We start from the raw sequence: 25,168 nt of genomic DNA, 5'->3' as shown, positions 1-25,168 counted from the left end.
TTTTTTTTTTAGTTTACCAGAAAGACCCTAGTCTTGCTTTCACAGGGTACAAAGCCTCTGACATTAGGAAGGGTGAGGTCCCTTGCTTGCACTGCCCCTGTCCTTGTCTACCAGAAAGCTGTTATGGGATTAGGAACCACAGATAGTCTGATTTACAAACTAATACCTTCACTACCTCTTTTTCTGGCTCTTAAGACACTTTATTTCTCTCCCATCCAACTTTACGTGGATACACATTTCACTACTTCTCAGCAGACAAAATAGGCAACATATATTATCTACTCTAACTGGCATCTGCACTTTTGCAAAAAACACATCGAGATTCAAATCAATTTACCTTCCATCCATGCACTCATATAAAAAGATATGTGGAACACATTATGCACCCAACAGATCAGCATGGCCATGAAGGATCCAGTCTGTCATACATATTAAATCTTGGGCAGCATGTTGTTGCTGAAGTTGATAATTTGAAATAAAAAAAAATGTATACAGTAGTACAATGCTTTTTTTTTTTTCCAGTTTGGTATCTGGGCAATGTTGCTGGCACACATTCTATTAGATCATATTGTATCAATGGAATTAGGATTGCTGGACTCTGCTGCTTTCTGTTAGACATTTAAATCAAGTTGTGAGACTAGAATTTGTATTTTAACTACAAGATGTGTTAAGGACCAAAACCAATCCCCATCTACAAAATGAATTGAGATTGCTCAGCACTGCCAAAGCTAAACCCCACTACTAAAAATGAAGTTCAAGTACAAAACTCAAATTTCAGCATTTACACAACTTTAAACATTGACTCCTTGCCTCCTTAAATGATTGCGAGCACAGAAAAACACACCCAAAAGTCAGAAGCATTGATAAAAGTGCTCAAAGTAAAAGCATACGGTACAATCACCCCTTATCAGCACTCAGGTGAGTAAAACCACTTCCTGCAGAGTTGTAATACTTTCTCCTGGGGGATTCTGAAATCCTTGCCAAATCTATAAGCGTGGCAGCTTCTCTCAAATAAATGCAACAACAGCAGTCACTTATATAATAATGATACTATCTAATAGGGATTAAATAGAGGCTGAAAATACTGTGCTATGGTCTTGCATGCAGTGAGTTGTGGAAGGGGAACTGGAACCTGAAGATTCTGCATACACACACATACACGTGTGTGTCTGTGAGTGTGTTCATGCACATTTCCTCCTTTGTACTGCAGAAACTGGAGCAGGAGTAATGATCTTTTAAAAGCCATCCATATTCTTGTCCTTCCTGTGCTTGAGAGGCAGAAACACTTAAGGAAAATCCAGTTAACTGATGACATGAGGTTTTACCTTGAGCTTTTCAAAGATGCATGAGGTATCATCTGGAAAGCAAACACTTGCAAACAGAAATGCATTTACCCATTTCCCTTCAAATTTAAGCAGTACTCTGTATTTGAAATGCAGGCCCAGATTGAACTTGTACAGCACTTCTTCATGCTGCAGAACAGACATGGGTAGAGAGCTGCTGAGACCCTGCCTCTTGCCTGCAGCAGTCACAACAAGCATTGAACATCCCTGGGTTTATAAATAGCTAGGAACAATGATTAAAGATGTTACCTAGACTAATAAAGAAGAATTGATTGATAACTGGAAGGTAATCTGGGTGACAGTGATCATGAAATGGGTTTTCATTTCTAAAATGTGACAACAGTAGAGAAAGGACAACAGACTTTTAAAAAAATGAAAAAAGGAACAAAAAGCCCCCAGAAGCAAAACAAAAGAAAAGAAAAATTCACCTGAAAAAATCCAAACCAAAGCAATTTCCACTTAGAGGAAAGGTAAAAAGCACAGGCCAGTATGGCTGTTGACAAAGTTCTCTAACGACGGGAAAATTAGAAAATGATCATAGTAGAAAGTGGTAACACAATTATGGGACTAAGGGCAACTATATAGAAAAAGAAAAAACACGTATTAAAATCAAAAAGGCCAAGGAGCTAAAGAAACTTCAGTTAGCAAGAAACTAAAAGAGAAAAGAATATATAAATGCCTTAAAAATACAAGATAACAAACAATGGAAGAGATAAAGCACCACACAAGGAAGGAAAACAAATAGCCTGACTAAAGTGTTCCTGCTTCTTTTGCATTAACCTTCACCAGAAGTGCCACTGACTGAATATTTATCAGGTACAGAACATAATCCATTTCATCAAAAAGGATAGGATAGCAACCCCAGTAAGGTGGAAGGTACATGAATGACTTAGGGCATGGCTCCTGGAAATAAGCTGGGGTAGACAGAGAGTCTACCTAATTTCCAATCCTAAAATAATTTTGGAACAAATCATCAAACAGTTAATTTACAAACACACAAATGATTACAAAATAATGTTAAAAATAAACCAACAAAATCTATCCAGGTTTTTGTCAAATAGCAAATCTATCAAATTTAATCATCTTCCAACAGACACCTGGCTGAGCAGGCAAAGAAGCATCTATGCTGCAAGCAGGATTTCAGTCACTGTCCCCTGGAACATTCCATCAAACTCCTCAGACACATCCCAGACATAATTACTCTAAAGTGGCAACATGAGGGACTAAATAAAGTCATCCTCAACAAAAGTTTTCATTGCTATAGTTTACTGTTGTCCTAGGAGGGCACTTCACATATCTTTCTGCAGGGACTTGGCTTTCCCTTGGTTCTAGCAAGTATTTTCATTATTGTAAAATAGTGAAACACACCTGGAAGGAAGAGGCTGTAATCACTCACAGGACAAGATCAAAATCTTGAAGAACCTATTTCAGAACATTTCTACAGTAAGAGGAAGTGCTGTATTTAGGAGACACAAATCATATACATGTAGGGGAAGAATAACATTTGGGGACTGCAGTGAGCTGCAAAATGCAATGGCAATACAAAGCACACAAATCACTTTCTGAGAACTATTATTAAGGATGTTGAAAGCAAAGGGTAGGAGGCTTTTCCTAAGGAGAGCTGGACCCAGCACTGGGGCCATACTGTGAGAAAAATTTAGATAGAGGAGCAAGTCTAAAAGAACAAAAAGTGTTCAGAAATTTGGAAAATAAGATTGTTGCTGAAAAGCCAAGGGAGTTGGTCTTACTCAGAAAGAGATCACTATGGGACAACTCTGTAACAGTCTTGTGATGCAGAAGGAGCTCCTCTGAAAAGAGACAGTAAATGCTCTATGTTCACTGGGAAAAGCAGGAAGAAAAAAAATCTCATTAGATGTCTAAAATGATCTGAGGCACAACTAGGAAAACTTGCTCATTAGTAGAAAAGGAAAACATTGGAAGAAGCTGTCAATGGACATTGTGGAGCCTCCTCTACAGGAGGCTTTCAGAAGGTTTCAGGAGGCTATAGCTGTATTACTGTGCTGTCAGGTATAATCAAGACAAAACCTCAGTGTGAGCAGTCAGGCTGCATGGAGGCACCTTGTCATTCCAGCCTGCTGATGATTTTTTCTGAGGAAGTTGTGACCAGAAGTCTGAAGGGCCACCTGGGGCACTCCTGCAGCAAGGGCTTGTGACACAGGGGCTGAGAACAGAACACAGTAAAGCGCTGATGGAAAATGGCAATACCCTCACAGCTTCTATTCAAAGCAAAACATGTCATTAGCACCATCAGCTTTAAGACAGAACCTCCAATCTTAGATGGTAAGCACAATATTTTGAATTTTTATTCAAAGTTATCATGGAGTCCAACCATTAACCCAGCGTTGCCAAATCCACCAATAAATCATGCCTCTAAGTGCCATACCAACGGTCTCTTAAATACCTCCAGGGATGGTGACTCAATCACTTCTCCGGGCAGGCCATTGTAATATCTGGCCCCCCATTTTCTGCAAAGAAATTTATCCTAATACCCAGTCTAAACCTACCCTGGTGCAACTTGAGGCCATTTTCTCTGGTCCTATCTCTTGTCATCAAGAGGAAGGAGTTGACCCCAACCTGGCTACACTCTCCTTTCAGGCAGTGGTAGAACACAATAAGGTCACCCCTGGACCCCATTTTCTCCAGGCTCAACAGCCTCAGCTGCTCCTTGAACAGGCTTGTGCTCCAGACCCTTCCCCAGATCCATTTCCATTCTCTGGACACACTTCAGCCCCTCAATGTCTGTCTTGAGGTGAGGGGCCCAAAACTGAACACAGCACTCAAGGTGTGGCCTCACCAGTGCTGAGTACAGGGGGCAATCACTGCCCTGCTCCTGCTGGCCACTCTATACACACACAGGTGTCATCCTGGCTGGTACAGGCCAGCATGCTGTTGTTGGCCCTTTGATCACCAGGGCACAGACTGGCTCTTGTTCAGCCAGGTGTCAAACAGTGCCCCTAGGTTCTTTTCTGCTGGGCAGCTCTCCTGCCTCTCCAGATCCCTCTGCAGAACCTTTCTACCCTCAGCAGGTAAATGCTCCTGCTCCTGCTGGTGTTGTGTGTGAAGTGACTGAGGGTGTCCTCAGTCCCCTTGCCCAGGTCTTGGATGAAGATGTTAAACAGGGCTGGCCCCAACACTGAGCCCTGGGGAGCACCACGGGTGTCCAGCTGCCAACTGCATCTCACTCCATTCACCAGCACTCTCTGGGCCCAGCCATCCAGACAGTTTTTAACCTAGCAAAGAGTGCACCCATCCAAGCTTGAGCAGCCTGCTTCTCCTGGAAAATGTGTGGGAGGTGGTGTCAAAGGCTTCACTGAAGTCCAGGGGACAACATCCACAGCCTTTCATTCATCATCTAGGTGTGTCCCCTGGTAGGAATAAAGTGACTGATATTAGCTGTACATGATGCAAAGTCTTGAGCCAAAAGGTGAAACTAAGGATATGAATAATCTCATCTTTGCTTTTCAGCTATGTTCCTAGTTTTGCTGACATATTCAGACCACTCTTTTCTCTTCTTCACTGAACACTTGCCCTGGAGTAAAACATGGTATGATAGATTTCAAATTTTTCTTATCTTTATTAAAAAAAAAAAAAAATGGACCAGCACTGTCTTGCAGCAATTGGTTTGTTATATTTGAACTGGTCTACGTACACACCTTGCACAGCATCTAGGATTCAGCCTCCAAAACCATACACAAAAAAATAAACAATGTGCTAGATGGCAACCACAGTGATAAGAGCAACATTAGCAACACTGAGAACACTTTTGGTACCAAACAAATCCAAGTCATGCAACTGATTTGAATTCATTCATAAAAACAGTTCTGTGCTTGAGTTGTGCAGAGGTAAATTACCATTTAAGGCCAAGAGAGGGCCCCATTGAACTACATTTCCTTTGCTCACAACCCTTTAAAGTAGGAAGACTTTGAAAGACGGCAAAGGAGAAAGCAAAAGAGATAAGGAACCTGTGACAAGTGCAAGGGCACACCAGAAGAAGAAAGACGTCAAAATAGAAAATGAGGAAAAAAGAACATCTCTGGCAATTTCTAGTGTTCTGCCTTTATTTTCTGTAAGACTTCACAAAACAAAAACACACAAAAATAAACTATGCAAATTCAGTGATCAAAGAGCAAAAATATAGTGGAAGAAGGAAGAACATGTGGCTGGCATCCTGGGAGAAAAATCTCCTTTTGGAAAATACTGAAAAAAGTCAAAGACTCAGGACAACAGAGAGAAATTTAGCAATGTCCCATAACTGGTAAGTTGTGTACAAAACTAAGGCTTTCTGTCAGGCAAAACATATAACCCACCTTTAATTAGCTAGAGTCATATTTTCATTAAAATTTTTAAGAAAGTACTTATGCTACTGTGGGTTGCAGAAGAAAATTTAGGTCTAATGATTTCTTAGGAAGAAAAAAAAAAGAAAACCCACATCATCTTGACTTAAACCTCTCCTTATTTTCTGAACCCTGGGGACCACCCTTGCTGATGTGTCCATGTGGTGTGACTGCTGCTTGTACGGCATCGCTTTATATTTTTCTCCATTGTGTGCCACACAATCAAAAACATTTAATACTCTATGAAGCAAAACCACTTGGATTGTGGACAAAACTGTTCTACACTTGTCTTTTTCCTTTCAGAACTATGTTCAGAAGAGGCAGCGGTTGACTTTCACAAAGTTTCAGCCAACCAATCTCTGATGATACAGTTTTAAAGCATTTCACACCAGTGTTCCAGTAGGTTAAAAGAATTAAGAACTGCATTCTTATGTTTTGAGAACTCGTTCAAAGCCATGAGCTCATGACAGAGGATGTCACAGCAAGGACCATAAGATGCTGGTAATCACAAAAAAGAAATTCAAAAGGATGCAAAAGAAGGCAGACATTCACACTGATGCTTAGATAAGGGCAAATTGCCATGGTGGAATAAAGAATTGATGTTTTAGAGAGGTACAGGCACACTGCGAATAGCCTTCTGGATCTCAAATCTAATTTAGAAGGTAATACAAATTTGGTGGAGGCATTTCAGGTGAACTTAAACCACCACTGAAACACACAGCATTAAAGATTTCTTCAGCAAGAGCATCACTGCTTTTCTTTTTGCCATTTTTAATTTGCAAGCCTGACTCAGAGGTGTCATTTAAAGGCCTTGACAGCCCTCTACAAGATGGCAATTCCAGCTCCCCTGAAGACCAGGTCAGACCACTTAGAAGAAAAATCTTGAGGTGTCAGCAGGTAAAGACTGTTTCCAATCAGTGCATTGAGAATTCCTCACTGCCAAACAACTAACCAACCAAAAATAAAAACCAAACCAGAACAAACCAAACAAAAACCACAACAGCAAAACTAAGAACAAAAACCCTCCAAAAAAACCCCCAAACAAACCAACAAAAAAACCCCACCCACCACCAATCAAATCAATATCCCTTGCTCCCCACCTCCCCTCAAAAAACCCCAAAGGGCTGAAGTGCAGCAAGCTTTCTGTACTGCACTGCCCAGGTGCAGGTACTCTGCTAACCCAGCCCCAGCCTGGATAAGGACAGTCACAAGCACTGGAACACTGGTCTGCTAAACTTCCACACCTGAATTCAAGTTAGGTTGAGACAAATCTCTTGCTGAATATTTTTGCTAACTTTTAACCAAGTAACATGGAACTCTAAAAACATCTCCCACCAGGTACCTTCATTGTGAAGGAGGGAATATTTTGGAGCACCTTGTTTATGCATCAGACAAAACATTTTTCCCAGGCTCTGAGGTTTGTGCTGCCCATGTGCAAACCAAGACACCTGAGTGCAATGTCAGGTTCTCCACAGCACCAGTGAGATAAGCCACACAGATCAGCTCCTTTTTCCATGTGCTGCCGGCCTTGGCAGTGTCAGCACAGAGTGCCACTCAGAAAGGTTTCATAAGCAGCAATGTAAACTTTACTCTTTCATATGAAAATACCAGATAATAAAAAGGATTGTAAAGCATGCTCTATATGGACTTCCCATGTATCAATTTTTATTTTTTCCTTCTTTTAATCACTGAAAATTAACTCCCTCCTGCTCCAGAGGATTCTTTCAAGGATCACCACGTTCGATCTACACCAAGCAGTGAAAAAAGGAGCTTCGAACCTTAAAAGCCTTTTTTTCCCATGTGTCCACAGCAGAGAACAACTTATTACCTGTTTCCTTAAGTCCTGAGCCGATCTGTGAAGAGTGTGGTGGTTGTTAGCCGTGAGCCCTTTCGTAGAGGAGCCAGTGTTTGTAGTAGCGTGGTGATTAGCAGCAGCCTGGTCTTTTCGACTCTCAGCCTTATGTTCGCTGTTCCTCTCCTTCCCTGGGGTGGCCTCTTTGCTTTTGTGTTTCTGAGCAGGTTCTTTCTCCTTCGATGATTTGCTGGACCCATTGAAAACTGAGAAGAGAGAAAATCAGGTTATTAAGGGGGGAAAAAAAGAAAAGAAAAAGTTTGCAAGACCAAACACTTCATTCAAAAAATCGCAATTTTCTCTGCTCTCAGTGTTGGATATTTAGTGAATGCCTTTGTACATCTAAAGTTAAATCAATATAGCAATAGCACTACTTTGCATATTTCTTTAGATGAACAGATTTACTACAGTATTTCCTCTGCTTGTTAGCACACATTATCTTCAATATCCAAATTAAAACATACAAGGTATATTACTGTTTTGACTGACCTAGATTTAGAATTATGAGTTTGATTTTTACTTATGACAGTTTTAATTATATTTTTTTGCTCTTGCAGTGAGGTAATTCTAAACATAACCTAAACAGAAAAAAGGCTTATTTTTATACCAATGTAAAAGAAAGGAGACGTTCCATGAAAAAGCATGTTTTGTTTTCATCAGTACCCGAACTGCTGAATCAAACTGACAGCAGTTTGCCTATAGCAGACAAGCTGCAAATAGAAAAAGGTACTTCTGCAAAGAAAGGAAAATACTAAAACCATTTTGGAACATGTGACATGAAGTAACACCGGGACCTATGCTGAGCTCCATAACCTTATAATAAAGGGATAAGAAAGCGTGGAACAGACACCTTTTTTTTGGTACAATAAATATTATGTGAATGTATACAAACAAGTTTTGTTCCTGTCTCTCTGCTGAATTTATTTAAGAAGAGTCACTGCTCTTCTGTTGTCAGGGAACATGGAAAGCTGAAGCTAAAACAAACAAAAAATCACATCACATTTCTCTGTTTGTTAATCAGAAATGTGCTGAATTCATGTCAGTGATGCACCCTCTTCAGTGGAGCACTTGACAGAGGTCCCCAAGACTTGTAATCCAACATCCACAATGGCAAATGCCCTCCTGCCTTTTGCTCTTGATTTCTACCCCTGTCTTTCTCTGACAGTTTAGGAAAGGATGCAAACAAGAAACTTCATAAATACTTAATAGCACAACTATGTGAACATTTTATTTATTACACACAACATACACCATCTGTTTGGGAATAGTAACTAAATGCACAAAGTTACTGTTTTCTTGTGAAATGAAAGCCTTCTTTTGTCACTAAAGGTGATATTCCTACAACACACACCTTATCTAAGTTGTGAAGCTTAGCTATCTCTACAGATGTAGAGTATTAACAGTAGGAGCAGCAGTAAGAGTAGTAATAAAAATCACAATCCTGCTGGACAGAAGAGGGGCAGCTGAGCTGCTTTTGAGCCCACCCTGCACCTCCAAACCTTCCCAAGCAGCTATCCAGCTTCCCACAGCCAGAGCCCCAGCAAACTGTTGACAAATTTAATTTTCAGGTCACTTATCATATTTTCAGTTCCCTTATCATATTCAGTCAGTCATAAGTGTTGAAGCTGATTACTTAAAAAAGAAAAATCTGTGATTGCTTTTCCTCCTCTCTTCCTTCCCACTTGCAGAAACGTAGTAAGAATGAGAGAAAAGCTGTCAGCAGTGGAGTCACCACAAATTTCTCCATGGTTCTGTCACTCCTGAGCTCAGGAGCAACTGGTGCTGCCCCAGCCAGCCAAGGATTTCTCAGTGATATCTGCAAAAATCACGGAACCCTTTGTGTCTCATTTCCAGTGATGGAACTGATAATAATTGCCAACCCCTCTCGGGAAGTACATGACAATACATTCATCCTCCTTGGGAAGGAATTCTCACATCAGATGGAAGGCACTACAGATGCACAAAGCATGACTATTTATTTTTAATAGAACAAACAACCAATGGCAGCTTTGTTAATATGTATTTTATCATTTAGAGTGATATCTTCCTTGGAAGGGAACAAATTGTATATACTGATCTGCTCCTACAGAAACATACAAGTCAGAGAGATTAATTTTCTGTAATCAGTTGCCACTTTAAAAATCGAAGATTACTAAAACAGAAAACACAGCCAAAAAACCAAATTGTGCACTTCTCAGGTTCACCAAAAAAAAAAAAAAAAAAAAAAGAAAAAAGAAAAAAAAAAGGGAAACATGAGACAAGGTATATTTTATATGCAACAGCTCATTAAATTTAAGTGTCGTGGGAACCCTGCCGGTTTTACCCTCTGAGTAATTATCTTTTGTCTTAATTTGTAAGATTCTTGAAAGGGGGAAGAGAAATATAGGAGGAAAAAAATGTTCAGTCTCACAGGAAAAGCTTAAAAAGCTGGTGTCTGAAAACACAACAAAGGGAGATGTAGATGCAAAACAGTTTTTGCCACACTGTCTTCCAGTTAAACAGTAGATGGTATCAGATGGTATCAGTTTCTATAAAAATCAGTATTTGTTTCTTGCAACACCTAGATTACTGTTATATCCAGCTACTTTATATTCAGCTATAAAACCTTTCTGCAATAGTAAGTTCTGAAAAATTCACAAACATACACATCATTCACATCATGTGAGCAACTATCTAAATGCTGACTTGATTAATTACAAAATGCTATTGCAAGCCAAGCATTATGGGGTGGAAAAAATCCCCAATACTATGATTTTCCTTCTGTCTCACTAAAAATATTGAAGCAAGTTATTTACACAATAAATTTATTTAGTACAATCCATAATTAAACTCTGGCCCCAACAGCTAGTATGACAGTTAAGAGAAAAAATGTATCACGAAAAAAAAGACCAATCCCCCTCAAAAAAATCTTGTTGTTGAAGTGTAACTGATAATAAGCCAGCAACACCCACTTTTTAAAGGAGAGAAAACAGTAACTCCCAAAACCTCTGCAATAAATATTACTGAGACCAAATTTGTTTTAACAGTGAAATTATTACCAATTCTTTTGTGCCTTCTTATGCAGCAAATGGCATTCTCCTTCACATCTGCCAACTCCTAAATATTTCTGAAGCACTCAGAAAATCAGGAAAGGTGTATGCTGTGCTTTATGAACCCTTGAGAGGTGTGTTCCAGGAAAATCTCCCATGTTAGAAATAAGTCTGACATGCCAATATCCAATGTTCTGTTCCCATTCACTTTTGTTCCTTACTAAAGAGCAGTCAATAAAGGTTTCACCCTTGAAGCAATAATTTCACTAAAAGACAGAAAGACAAAAAAAGAAGTCCAACCTACACTAGTGGTGGAACTTGCATTCCTGAAGCAGAAATTATGTGTAGTCTTGAATTATGACTATTTCATATATTTTTTTTATATTTTATATATATATTTTATATACAGCAGCTGCCTTACTCTGTATTTCCAGAACAGCTTTTAGTTAAAGGTAGGAAGCACTACTAACAAGTAATTAAGAGTGTAAGTAAATTATTAGTGTTCAGACACTCCAGATAGAATAAATGGGTATCATTATACTTGTATCCATTTGAATGCTTATTCTCAAAATGCTGTGTCCTCCAAAGCTATTATTATTATTAAACTGAAACAATAAGAGTCCCACAGTGAAATACTTGCGGGTCTTTTGGTTAGCAGGGATGATCAAATGCAAAGAAACTGAACCACTACATTCAAAACTCACAAGCACTGGGGGTTTTAAAACCACTGATATAATTTACAGCAGCAGAGTAAAACCTTATGGCAGGCATGATCCCCATGGATGCATCACAGTGCTCCCTGCATCGGGGGAACCAGACCCCGGGCACCAATATTCACCCAGGATCCCATACTGGGACTTTGGGGTATCTCATCCCTGCCCAAACCAATGCAAACAGTGAAAATTGTGCCTCTATTAGGTGCAGCTAATGTCTAAAAAAAATTTTTGGTCAAGTAAAGCCACAGATGTGCTCAATTACTAGAGATTAACTAGGCATTTACTACAGGAATTGACACGGTAGTGGGCGATAAACATAATGTGTTTTCAGCAATTTTCGGAAGTATTCCTACAAATTAATTTGCACACAAACACTTCACAGGATCCAGCCAGCCAACCATTCAGAAGCTAATTTATAATATGCACAATAATCAGGCTTTCACTGTGCAGGCAGCAGAATTACTGGATTGGGTTCAGTCAGCTATTGACTCCGTGGACAAAGCTTTGTTTCCCAAGCTCTCCTGAAGGTTATTCCTGCACCTGATATGCTTTATACTTGGGATAACTGGGGAGGTTTAGTATGGACTGCAGAGTACAGAACCCTTTTGTTGTGTGCCAGTGGCTAGGAGATGAAGGCATGGACATACACATACACATGTGCTGCATGTTGCAGAGCTTGCACTGCATAAAGCAAGTGATTGCACATTCATAAAACCATCCAGAAAACAGAGGGGAGATAGAAGTGAAAGGGAGAAGTTTTGTTTTTAGAAGGAGAAAAGGGAGCCTTGCCAATATTGTGAACCCGAGCCAGCTATTCCAGTGCAAGCCTCATGTTGTTACATACATCATGTTTGGGAAGAGATGTAGTATTAATCAACTTTTTGGCACAGAGTATCTGTTACTGTACAAAAACATTCTTGCTCTGGCTTTAATTCAGTTCTAAGTCACTGTGAAAACATTTATGTGGCTCTCAAACTGTGTTAAAGGACCCAGGCAATAATTCTTTTCCCTTCCCAGAGGAACCAAAACAACCTTATACTTCCATAAAACACAGTATTTTAATACTGCCAATTGTTTTCCTTAAATGTTGGGTATGTTCTGACTTCCATAAATCATTTCCAGGGATAGAAGCTGTCTTCTGGAGCCCCCCAACATGCTCTGCCTACTCAGAGTCAGGAGCAAAGGTGTACTTCAGAAGAAAAGGCCAGCACCACATCATATGAAAACATGTGGTATTGCCCTTTCTGCACTTCCCAAGCCCTAATGCAACACCACTCAATTTCTCAGTGGACAACACTGCATGAAAATTTCCATAGCTGCACGCTAGCAGGAGTCAAACGGGAGAGCCATGGCAGCGAGGTAACACTGAATTTGTTTTTTGACACCATCAATAACACAGCTCAAGCCCTGCACGCACAGGAATATATTGGGCCACCGGGAGAAGCGTTATTGGTATGAGACACCGCGCCACCGCTTGCAAAAATTCAATACCAAGTGTCTCGTCTCAGCACAAATTCATTACTCTCACCTAACCATTACGACACAAACAACATCAAAAGGGTCACTCACTAGGCAGCAAGTCCATACAAGAAGTGTCTGTCTGTTATCACAAGTCTCGCACCAGGATAACAATTCAATTTTTTTTTTTTTGAGCAACTTCCAGCTCCCCTATTCTTCTCCACAGGTCATACATCTCGCTACTGAAAAACCGCAAATTCCCAAATGTGTTGTGCCTTATTTGCATATTTAAGTATGCAAATTACTGCAAACCGGGTAATTTTCGTGTTACATATTTTTGCAGAAAAATTAAATGTGCAAAAATGTTTATTGCAACAATTACTGGTTCCATGGTCTTTCAACAAAAGGCTGTAAATCATCAAAATAATTGCCTACCCATTAACTATTGCAGCACTCTGCCTGAAATTTTCTCATTCTTTAAAATATATTTTTCTTCTAGATATTTACCTCTTCAGGATTAGTTTCACTAAAAATTATGTACAAGCCTAAGGCTCTGTCTCATGTACCCACCCACAAATACCAAATTTAGTTAAAACCAAAACTAAATAAAGAACTCCAACCATAAACCAGAATTTTCTCACAGCACACTCAAACAGTAATGTATGTAAAAGATGTGCCATTCAAGCCCAAGATGCAGAAATGCTGCATTGAACTATACCCTGAAATAAGAAAAAAGCTATCTACAATCTTTTCCTGCCTCATCTTCGTACTACTACACATGTAAGGAAATTACTCTGCTAAATTATCCATTGCAAATTGAGAAGTGAAACGTTCTGTGTTTCTGGTAAGTGAGTAGGACAGCACTGAAGCAGAGTATAGTGTTTCTAGCAATGCTTGCTTACTATGCACTACTGCCAGGTCTGTTTTGAAATTTGAACCCCAAGCGAGGGAAAAAAAAAAAAAAAAAAAAGAAGCATCTCTATAATTTTCTCCCCTGCCCATTTCAGGCAAAAGGCATGCAGAGCAGTTTGTATCTCGTCATGTTAACAAAACACAGCATAATCCAGAAACCATTTCTGACCATGTAGGTTTTGCTGACACACTGAAACTGGGTTTACCCCCACTAAGGACACCGGACCCGCCCTTCATGAAAAAGTTTGGTTACAAATAATGATGGTTAATTCTGTTTTCCTATAAGTACATTAGAACTTAATTGTCTGTCTCTGGCATCCAGAGACAACAGGACATTCCAGGTATGCTGGCCTAGCACACTCCTCTCTGCCCTTGAGCTGCTGTGCTAGTGTGAGAGATATCTAATTCCCCAATCACTCTTCCTAAGAAAATTAGCCAACCATTATTAGAGGAACTGCAGCCTGCTGCATGCAATGTCTAAGTTGCTACACAGCTGTATCTGCGTATGCTGCTCCTCCTGAGGCACTTTTCCAGCCCACAAGCCCTTTCAAGTAGAGTGATGCCTATCCTCCTTTGCTCCTGAGATGGGACCGATAACCCAACAACTTCCCAGCTCCACCTTCCAGCTCTCTATCACAGCCTGCCTAGCAAAACACTTGGCACCTGCAAACATTCTTCTTCAGGAGCCTGCAGAGAAAACTTGCCATTGTGCCACAGAATGAAATCAAACTAGAATTTATTTAGTTGCGAGGAATTCAAAGAATTAGGTTTAAAAGAACAAAGACCTAAGTCTACCCTCTTACCTACCACTTGGAATTTCCTCTGAGCAGTGGAGAGATGCAATTTAGAACCAATATCACCCTGGAAAGACTTGCACACTCCCTTTTACACACTCCCATGAATGCAGGAGATAAACACTTCTCCCGCCAAGCATTTCACTTTGCTCTTTTACAGCTGGATGTGTGTGCAGCATATCAGCAGCACTAGGAAAGGAAGGTGAAAAGGTAACAATTTGATGCTTTAAATGTATCTGTGTAAGCAGTAAGGTTGGAAGGCAACAAGTCAGTTGAGCCAATTGTTTCATCTTGTGCCGCAAGCTATGCCACACGCTATACGTGCTTCCCATTCCCACTCAGGCACTCTAGATTGAGTTAGCTCTCCAAGAGGTGGCTCAACAGGCTCAGTTATAACAAATAGTTTGGTGTGCAACCTTATAATACCTCATATTGGCGTCAGAAGAGGATATTGACAAATGACTTCGCCCAGAAAAATTGTTGGCCCCCACTGAGCAGAAAGCAATCATTTGACACTGTCTAATGACATTAATCAAGCTCTGAACTTTTGTTGTTGTATGTCATAGCAAATGCTTAGCATTTTCAGGTCCAAAGTGCTTGAGTAGACATTGTATATTAAAAACAAAAGACTTTAATTCATTAAAAATAGACTCTCACGCTAGATTAAGTTCATTTGCTGCACCCGTCCCTGGTCTGCCTTTGTGTGTGGTCTCATTTAAAACAGACACACAGGAACCAGAACCTACTTCATTCACATGAAACAAAAATACTATTGGCTGTCAACCAACATAACAGACACTGAAGAATGGGAATACCCCTGGGTAAGGAAATTTTAATTAAAAAAAAAAAAAAAAAGAGAGAGAGAAGAAGAAAAAAAGAAATTACAATGACGAAGGAGAAGCAGCTGCCTTCTCTGGGAATTCCTGTTTCTTCACCTTTGTCAAAACATCTCACATTGTCTCCTATGTATTTTATAAAGGTCTTTTGCAGCTCTATTAAAGCAGCAGCTTCATTTACACTCTCTCTGATCTATATTGATAAAGATTATGAAGCCATTATATGGCTCATTATGTTTGCCTTTACTTACCCCCAATTAAGATTTCAGGTGTCTCTGGTTTTGAGCTAATTTCAAAGTGGCTGCCATCAGGGACATTCTCATAGAACACCATCAGCTCCTTTTGCAGTGATATATCACATTTAAAACTCTAAGGGAGCAGTTCTATTACGTGCAGCCTCATTTTCCATATGCAGAGTTTTGTGCCTCTTATTTCGGGGCGGTTACTTAGAAATCTATCCTAAGTGCCAAATTTTGATCTATGACTGGTAAAGCATTAAAGCTCCTGGTCACAGCTGACAGCTGAAATGCTATTAGGCACAACATCCCCTTGCAATTATCCACAAATCATTCACAAAAAGTGAGTTTTTGAGCTTGAGTATGCATTAAAAACAGATTCAGATGCAGTCATGAAAAAAATTTTGGCATATGTAACAAAGGCACCTTTTATAGCAAACTTCCTTTTGAAAGACAGAGATGAGGATCAGCATCAGTGAAGTAATTGGGATTTACTAATCTCTTCTTTGGAGCAAGGTAGCATGAAAGAACAAACAGAGCAGGCACAGATCACCTCTGAAAAAGTGCACTGTGAAGAGACCTTCCTCTCAGTTCTCCTACTAAAAGGAGAAGAGCTGAAGGGGCAGTCACCAGAAAGAAAGATTCTCATGGAAAACTAATAGTGAGGAAGGGAACAGAGAGCATAGGCTACATTTTGAAACTATGTCAGACAGAGATAGCAGTTATGAAACAAGAGCTCCTGCTGGAGCAAAAACCACATCACACAGGAGGCTGGCAGGGGAGCATTACAGCAGGCTCAAGAAATTTTCAGCACAGCTTTAAATCTTCCATTATACAGTAGGCAATGTTGCGATATGTGTGGATCCATTTTTCAAGATACGGCACGAGGACATCGTGACACAATTACTGTGCAATTAATGCAGCTTTTGCTGATTTGCAGAGAAATAACTGACTTGAAAAAGTTTCTGCCATAAAATTTTTCAATCAACAATATGAATGTGGTATCAACCTACTGCAAGTGTGGTCTCAATACTGCATAAGAAAAATTAAGTGTTGCCCCTGGCACGCATTTTGATAACACTTATGAATGCTTATATTTAACTTTGATCAAATAAAGTCATTCTAAATTAAACATCAGTCTCACAAAAGCCAGAGAGCGTGTCTGTGTGTACCTATATAAATACATCCCACAGAATGACAGGATTTTTTAGGTTGGAAAAGATCTTTAAGATCATTGAATCTAACCACAAACCTAACACAGCCAAGTCCACCACTAAAACATGTCCCTCAGTGCCACATCTACGTGACTTTTAATTACCTTCAGGGATGGTGACTCAACCACTTCCCTGGGCAGACCTGACAAGCCTTTCAGTGAAGAAATTCTTCTTAATGCCCAATCTAAACCTTTCCTGGTGACTTGAGGCCTTTTTCCCTGGTCCTATTGCTTGTTACATGGAGAAGAGACTGACCCCCATGTCAGTATGTACATATATGTGTGTGTGTGTGTAATTCCAGCTCTGCAGTAGTTCTATCACAGAGTTCAGATTGTCAGAAGAAAGAGGTTAAAGCACAAGATGCTAAAACTGCATCTTATTCCACCACTTTTTCAATCAGACCCAGAAGGACAGAAAAGGACTGAGCACATTCAGCTCATAGATTTCTTTACTGGGGGGTGCAGGAGAACAGCACTCCTTAGGACCTACCTTGCCCATTTGTTACGTGTTTATGCGTTTTTCCTTTCCTAGGGGTTGACTGGCATGATGATGAAGCATTGTTTGTGGCTGTTTTTGTGTCCTCTGTCTCCTCCTCCTCCTCTTCTTCATCCTCATCATCCTGAGAGCTTCCAAAATATACCATGTTGCTGGGCAGGGCTGGAGAACCTGATCATTATAAAGAAATGGCTCATTAGCATCATCACATTTGCTTACTGCACTAACCATACTGATCACAACCTATTTGAGTGTCCTCCACAGCAACGGGAGAGTGGGACTCAGAGCTGGGAGGTCAGACCAGTGCATGATTAACTAGAGGGTTTTTATTTATTAGTTTTAACCAACAGGATATGCATGGTCTTGAAAAGCAGGGTTCTCCCCCCCTCAAGCACATTCTAGTCATACTTCAGACAATCAGTTTTGCTACAAGCCCTAATTAATAACTCTGTGTATTCAGAAAAGGACTAATGCACATGCTTAATTTCAAATGCGTGCTCAAGTGCCTTGCTGAAATCTTAACTCACAACTAGAAGCTTACAGCTTTTCCAAACAGAAGAAAAAAGAGCAAAAAAGCAGTCTACACCTCAGTGATATTTCTAAGTTATCATCACAATAAAGCATTTAAATTTCACAATACTTTGCAGACCTCTACAATATTGCACACAATATTTTGCAGAATTCTGCAGAAAGAAACAAAGAGAAAAGCAAAGACATTGAGAAGTTTATTTGCATGGAGGATTCCTGGCAAAGGCAGAAAGAGAGGAAAGGTCTTCTGATTCCCTGTGTGCTCCTCTTGAGGATGCTGCTTCTCATCTCTTGACTACATTTCCCATGATGGTCCCATGACTTTTAAATGTACAAATACTGCTGACAAATAATCGGCACCTTCTCATGAGCTCAATGTCACTTTCTACTTCAACATGAGCCCCCTGTCCATCCCCCAGAGGTGTCCAGGGAGCCTTCTAGCTATTACCAAATTAAAAATTATTTTAAAAGAAAGGAAAAAGTATAGTCACACACTTGGATAACAGCAACTTCATTTACTTTCCTGCTGCTAAATAAAACAAAAGGACAAAGAGAACTGGGCTAGAGACCAACACAAGGTAGTGGCTATTTGACTGGTGCTTCCTTAGGAAGCACTTCTGGCTTCAAGCTCTTCAGAAATCCAATTCTGTGTTTGGTTTGCTTTTGAGCTGTTGGTGTTGCCACTGCCAACAACTAACTATAGCTTATCACTTTTTAATTAATGAATTACCTAAATATGACAGAAAACCAGGGATAGGCTGTTTCTGCAATGAATCATCCATTCCTAAATATACTGGTTTTGATTGGGATGGAGTTAATTTTCTTCATAGTAGCTGGAACAGGGCTATGTTTTGGATTTGTGCTGGAAGCAGAGTTCATAACACTGGGATGTTTTAGCCATTGCTGAGCAATGCTTGCATGGTATCAAGGCATTTTTTTGACCCTGTTTTTCATGCTGCTCTACCAGCAAGCAGGCTGGGGTGCACAAGGAGCTAGAGGGGACACAGACAGGATAACTGGCCAAAGGGATATTCCAGACCATAGGACTATTCTCAGCAATAAGAGCTGGGGGAAGAAGGAGGAAAGTGGGGACATCCATCCAGTGTTACACCATTTGTATTCCCAGGTAAGCATTTTATGTGATGGAGCCCCTCATCCTGGGGATGGTTAAACACCTGCCTGCCAAAAGTGAGTAGCAAATGAACTCCTTGTTTTGCTTTGCTTGCAGGTTTGCTTTGCCTAATAAACTGCTTTTATCTCAATCCATGAGTTTTCTTACTGAAAACTGACCCTTCCAATTCTCTCCTTCATCCCACTGAAGGCTTAGCCCCCACCTGTAAAGATGTTAGAGAGGCTTTTGGCCTCTCTAACAGCCCCTTTGGAACTGTGGCTGCCTTGGGGAGAAGCAGACAGAAACTCCTCATCAGCACCCCGTGCTGTGTGTCAGTGGAAACCCTGGGACAGCCAGGATAAACACTACAGCAGCATTGAGGGCATGATGATTCTTCCCCCTGAAATTGTGCATTTTTCCATCCAACCTAGCCAAGAATGTATGGACACATACAGTTATCCTAGGGGAAAGGGCTTTTGGATGCCACAGCTCTCCTGTTTGTATAGACTAATGACCAAATTATGACTGCTGACATATTTCACAGCATGGAAGCTGTAGCAACTTACAGAAACAAAAAACCTTCACATTTCTTATGCAAGCCCAGAACTTTCTGGCACAGTCTAAGCAATCAAACATAGTAGGTAAGAGGTGCTGAGAGGCACATTAATTCTTCTGCTCGTAGGGGAGTTTTAAGTCTTATCCGCAACTAACTAGAAGACTGTAAAATAGTTACTCCTAAGACAGTGCTGCCTGAAAAATAAACTGTTTTTTTCTTCCATCTAGGTGCCCGAATGTGTAGTATGGATTCAGAAACTGTAGGCAAGTGCATCAGTTCTTATAAGAATCTGAAGTCTGACACCATCTGACACCATTGTGCATTAACAAATGGTGGCATAAAAGAACCTTACTGTTTGGTAAGGTTCCCTCAAAATTAGATTCAAACACAGACTGAAATCCCCCTATTATAATTAAAGAAATAGTCAGAAAAGTTATTCTTCTGAGACACTAAAATAGGAGTCTAGATATAATGTCTGTTCTCTCAGCTTCATCTTCCTTGGAATTCCACATCTCTGAGATTTTTTGGCAGCTGCTTTAAACAGCAACCAACAAAAATGTATCATCTGCAATGCAAATGTCGTTATTACAATAGCAATCTTTTTTCTCTTTCTTCTTAAAGCAGAGAATAAAACACTATGTCAGTCTGTTTAGAAAGTAGGGAGAGTCTTACCCAAGTTCGAGAGCAGGCACAAACTTCACCTAACTCCTGGTATTCAATCTCTGTAATCTCAGGGCATAAATCTCCTGTCAGAATGACAGTTTTTAATTCTTTCCAATCGAGAACTATGAACAACAATGGTTAAACTGCATTCCTGGGACAGCTGGGACTGTTTGGGAAGTACATTTCCAGAGAAATTAGACTAGCAACATCCAATAACACAGGAGAGTCCTGCTAACGCTCACTTTACTGATCTAAGTGCTCTGCAATATGAGACCTTGGAGAAAAAAGCTGGCGTTCAAGTCTGGGTCTCCTCCCCTCCTTCCCACCAGCTTTTCCTACATATTTATTAAATTTGACTTGCCAAACAGAAAGAAAGAAAGAAAGAAAGAAAGAAAGAAAAAAATGTCTGGACTTGCACATTTTTGTTCTATGTAAGCATTGTTATGGATGGAAGACTGAAAGACATTTAAAAGCTCTGAATTTTCTTGCTTAATTTTTGTATTGGAACTACTTTTATCCTCATCTTTTATAATACTAGTTCAGTTCTGGAATAGCCTCAAATAATTTGTTCACAAATATGTGTTGAACTGGTAAAACCACTTTCACTTTAAGCCTATGTAGCTAAACATGTCCAAAAGGCTGAGAAAACACTGGTTTAAAATATTGAAACATGCTGGCCAAGGTCAAGACGCTGCAAATTCCCTTTTTGAGCAAACTGAGTGAAAGACATGCCTGTAAGTACACTGTGGTTTCATTCAAGCTGAAATGATGACAATTATGCTTATTAAACAACACCTAACATGTTATGGTTTATGTGCACTGCTGGTTTACACCAAGGAAAGAGCTGGGCAACTCCCCCTAAGACTCCTCTTATGGAAATAACACTCAGACTTCTCACAACTGATGAAACAACAAAACTCATATGAATGAAACTGAACTCTGAAGAGTGGAAGCTATGTAATCACTCATCTTCTTCAATATTGTGTAATAATGATTCCTGTCCTAAATATCCCTCATTCTCTCTGAGATCAGATAGGGATGTGTATGTGATGCCCCATTTGTTACTCAAAGCTACTGATTTATATAAATAATATAAAGAAGTGTTACTGTAGCTATAAATGTTCTAGACCATTGGAAATCTGAAGAAGAATGTGTGCTCAAGAGATGATTGGTTTTTTCCCAGCTGTAGCAATTGGTCAAATAAAATATATTGTCCTTCCTCAAAAATATGTCTGGTCTTCACTGCAAGGTAAGACCATGGTAGTTTTCCTTACAGACAGACTTTGTTGAGAGTTGTTGCTCTCAGGTTACTCCATGTGTAACAGATATTTACCATGAAAATGATGTATGACAGCCAGATCATAAAATTCCTCCAAAATGGCAAGAGAATAAGGAAAACTGCAGGTTCAGCAAACACATCTGTACACACACACTCACAGAACACAGCATTGTAGGGGCTTTCTTGATATGTAAAATTCACAGATCACTATTCTACACATTTATCTCTTCATGGACACACTCAGCAACAGAAACCCATGGGGCAGCAGCTATGCTGGTTCCCTCTTGCACATATTTCCCAGCCAGGCAGTAAGAGTAAATAAAGATGAGCAACCATCCCTCCTCTTCCTCTTGCCCTCTCCAGCACCAAAGTGTGATTCTCAAAGCCTACCAAGGGTAATATAAAGAGTGACACTGGAAATAATAACCAACAGCAAAAAAGAAGAGCGGCAATGCCACGAAGGAAGGACAGCATCTGTGCCTGGGAGGTGGTGCCTGCCAGGTCTCAGCACTCTAGGTATACAATTCCCACTTCCTCACTTTCCATCCCCAAGAACACAGCAGAAAAATCTGAGAGGGAGAGAGAGAGTGAGCGAGTGAGTGAGAGTTACGAGAGCCTGTGGCTGTATTGAATTTTACAAGTCTCCTTCTGTGCTGGGAGCCCCCACACCATGCAGGCAGCTGCTACACGAGCACTGGAACAGATGAAGGGGGAGAGCAGGGAGCAGCCTTCCAGAGCCTGGGGAAAGCACACAAGAAGCCCTCCACCCCAAGAAACATACCCTGCCACCACCCCATTAGCAGGTGCCTGAAAAGCCTGCTCACTCAGCAAATCTGATGGCAGCCTAGAAATTAAATTTGACTCCTTACCACTCATTTAGAAGGCATTTCATGCAAGGAAAAGGGAACCATCTAGACTATTGGTGGCTGACATTTTTCTTGGCATCAAAAATGGCCTACAGAACATCTACCCCCACCTAGCCTCTTCTTATTATACCTGTGCCACCTCCTCAACTGGCAGTGTAATTTTTTTTGTGGGGCCATGTGGTGAATCGGATCAGGGAACTGATTCAGATTAAAATCCCAGACTAAGGAAATTAAAGTCCCTTAATAAATACTGTAACTGTAATGTAATGTTACAAGCTCTCAAGAAAAGATTTGGAAAATTTCTATGCACTCTTTTTCTTACTGAATGTGTAGTGGAATATATCACCTTATATTATTAAACAAAACATTAAATGAAGTATGTTTCCAATGTCATGTAGGAGCTGCACATTTTATATTGTGTCCTGATGATGCCTAAGCACACAACTCCTAAATGCTTTCCCTCCCCTCCCTACCAAGACAGCTGATTTGTTTTGCAGAAATATTTGCATAAAAGCATACACTGTCACCAAAGATCTGGATGGGGCAATTGCAATATATTGGGAAGGAAAGAGAAGCCATGGCAGAAGGAGTAAGCTCTAAGAAAGGCTGTGAAGTGCAGCAGCAGCAGAGCAGAAGAGAGGAACCCAGATGTGCTGGGGCTGGAGAAAGGTGAGTGGTGAGAGGTAAGCTAGCAAATGGACACAAGCTGAGGAAGCAATGGGGGAATGGAGATATGGAAGGGATTACTGACATGAAATGGTAACAAATATAGTGAAGTGTACAGGACATTGCAGCTAAGGCTGGCTCAATGCAAGGCATCCATCTGACAGTGCAGTCAAACCTGCTGCCCTGGTCCAGACAGGTGCCACTCACCTTTTCCAGCTTAACAACTGTCACAGCTGAGAGCAGAAAAGCCATGGCCAAAGTCAAGCACCAACCTGGAGGGAACTTCGCAGCCCTCTCCCCCTCCTCCAAAACACATGGGGAAAGGCCAAATCACCAAAGCTGGACCTGAGAGTGAGACTTTGAAAGTCTAAAAAATTTCCATGTTGGACTAAGGGATTGCAAACCACACAGAAAGTTCAGACAGCCGACACAAACCCAGGTACCCCCTCCTCACCAGTACAAGAGCTCCCAGGATCAGATACTACTGCATGTAGTAAATTTTGAGAAAATCATTAATGATGAGTTATTTTTTTTTTAAATCGCTCATCAAGGTTACAATGAGCTATGAATTATTACAGAAAGGGAGCTCTTTAAAAAAATTCTATTTGAAGTATGTTTGGCAACTGCTTCCATCAGTATCTTCAGTTTCATTATTGAAATTCTCTCTTGAGTATTTTGTCTTCCCTCCTATTGTGAGAGCAACACAAAAGAAAGCCTAAATATATAGGAAAAAATGATTACCACAACTACACACTAAGTGTGGCCTAATGCATATGAAAGAATGACAAATGTATTTTATGCCCTCTTTTACAATAATTTGGTGCTTATACAACAATAAGTACAAAGTAAAATATAGGGGGTTTAAGTCATGGTGATGCTTTTAGCAATTTTCTAGGAAAGATGTCACCCTTTGCATGTGCAAAATTCAGGCTCACTACTAACAGTAGGCAGAATTGATGCTTTTGCAGCCTCTACACACAGATGTGTTGACCTCAGCAGCAAGTGCCTGATTAATAGAATAAACTATACTCTTTTTCAGCCATTTTATTTGACTAATGAGGTTATTACTTTTTTTTCTTTTTGACAAATGTGTAGTTCTGTCTCCTAAATTACAGTTATGTTTTGTTTCTCATTAAATTACATTAACTTTTGTCTTGGACTAGCTAAACACGTTAAAAAAACCCTCTGAATTTGGATCTGAAGAGTAGAATCAGAAGTATGGAAAGTGCATGTGCTTTGCCAAAAATACTATTTCATTACTCTTCAGAATTAGCTGGCAGTGCTTCTGCAGTATTTACTGAAGTACAAACCAAATGTTTTCATCTGGACGGGATTCAAACCCTGGTATGTTACAACCACAACAAAAATCATCTCAGTCCAAAAGCCTTCTCTGTAATTTGGGCTGTGGTTTCTGCAAAATTGGAGGATTCTTCTCCATGAATTATTTACACCAACTCCCCCTCTAGCTCCTCTTTTTTTTTTTGCCTTCTAACAATTAAACACAACCCAGATGTGCTTTGGAAAAATCTTAAAACAATTTAAAACACTAGAATGATTTACACACAGGGCAGGTCAAGGTATGTGGGACTTCAGCCTGCCCCAAAAAAGCACATGGCTTGCCAAGCCCCACAGTGAGCCACGTCCAGAGCTTCGGCTTCTCCTCTGACACACAGCCCCATTTTGTGGCTGTAAGCAGGTGGAAAAACCTTGCCTCTCAAATACTCCTGATGTGCTGGCATCTCAATGCTTAACTTTTAGGGCCTGCTTCTCATTTATTATATGCCCCACTTATTTTGCTTTGGCAGGACAATGCCAAATCCCTGAAGTGCAAATATATGTAATTTATGCCTGCACCTTATGGCTGTTTTACCAAGCCAGGCTAAAGGAGCACAAACTGCATACATTTTATAGGAAAGAGCAACTGTACTTCACTTGTCTGACTCCACCTGCAGGAATGGTCTCAGAGGGAGCTCCCCAATGCCTGAGCAAGTGGGAGGAAAAGGCCACCTCAAATACAGAAATAAAACTGGGCTCCAACTCCTCTCTCTGCTGGCATTGCTCCAATCACAATGTGCCTGGTGTTACATTTAATTTATCGACTAGTGTAGCAACATAAGTCTCATTTTCTTCTCAGTCTGTTCTTCAAATTAGTAGAGCTTAAACATAAAAGCTTGAAGAAAATTTTTCCTTTTCTAGAGAAATGGAGCAAGGGTGGGGAAACGCATGAGTCTGCAGGAAAAAAACAGAAGGTCTACTTTC

General features: G+C 40.3%; 1 protein-coding gene and 1 long non-coding RNA gene across 5 annotated transcripts in view; both read right to left on the bottom strand.

The window, feature by feature from the left end:
• Positions 1-25,168, bottom strand: part of LOC132073135 (uncharacterized) — a 1,090,256-nt gene that overhangs the window by 430,536 nt on the left and 634,552 nt on the right. The gene's annotated exons all lie outside the window — the stretch shown is intronic.
• JARID2 (jumonji and AT-rich interaction domain containing 2) overlaps positions 1-25,168 on the bottom strand; it is a 212,135-nt gene that overhangs the window by 28,297 nt on the left and 158,670 nt on the right. Inside the window, exons 6-7 of the mRNA XM_059471790.1 lie at positions 17,235-17,411; positions 7,527-7,756 (exon numbers count right to left, since the gene is read on the bottom strand). Of these exons, the coding sequence (XP_059327773.1) occupies positions 7,527-7,756; positions 17,235-17,411 (407 nt within the window). The remainder of the gene's footprint in view (positions 1-7,526; positions 7,757-17,234; positions 17,412-25,168) is intronic.

Source organism: Ammospiza nelsoni, chromosome 1 (genome assembly GCF_027579445.1).
Source record: "Ammospiza nelsoni isolate bAmmNel1 chromosome 1, bAmmNel1.pri, whole genome shotgun sequence".
Taxonomy (NCBI): Eukaryota; Metazoa; Chordata; class Aves; order Passeriformes; family Passerellidae; genus Ammospiza; species Ammospiza nelsoni.
This window is presented reverse-complemented; position numbering and strand designations above follow the sequence as displayed.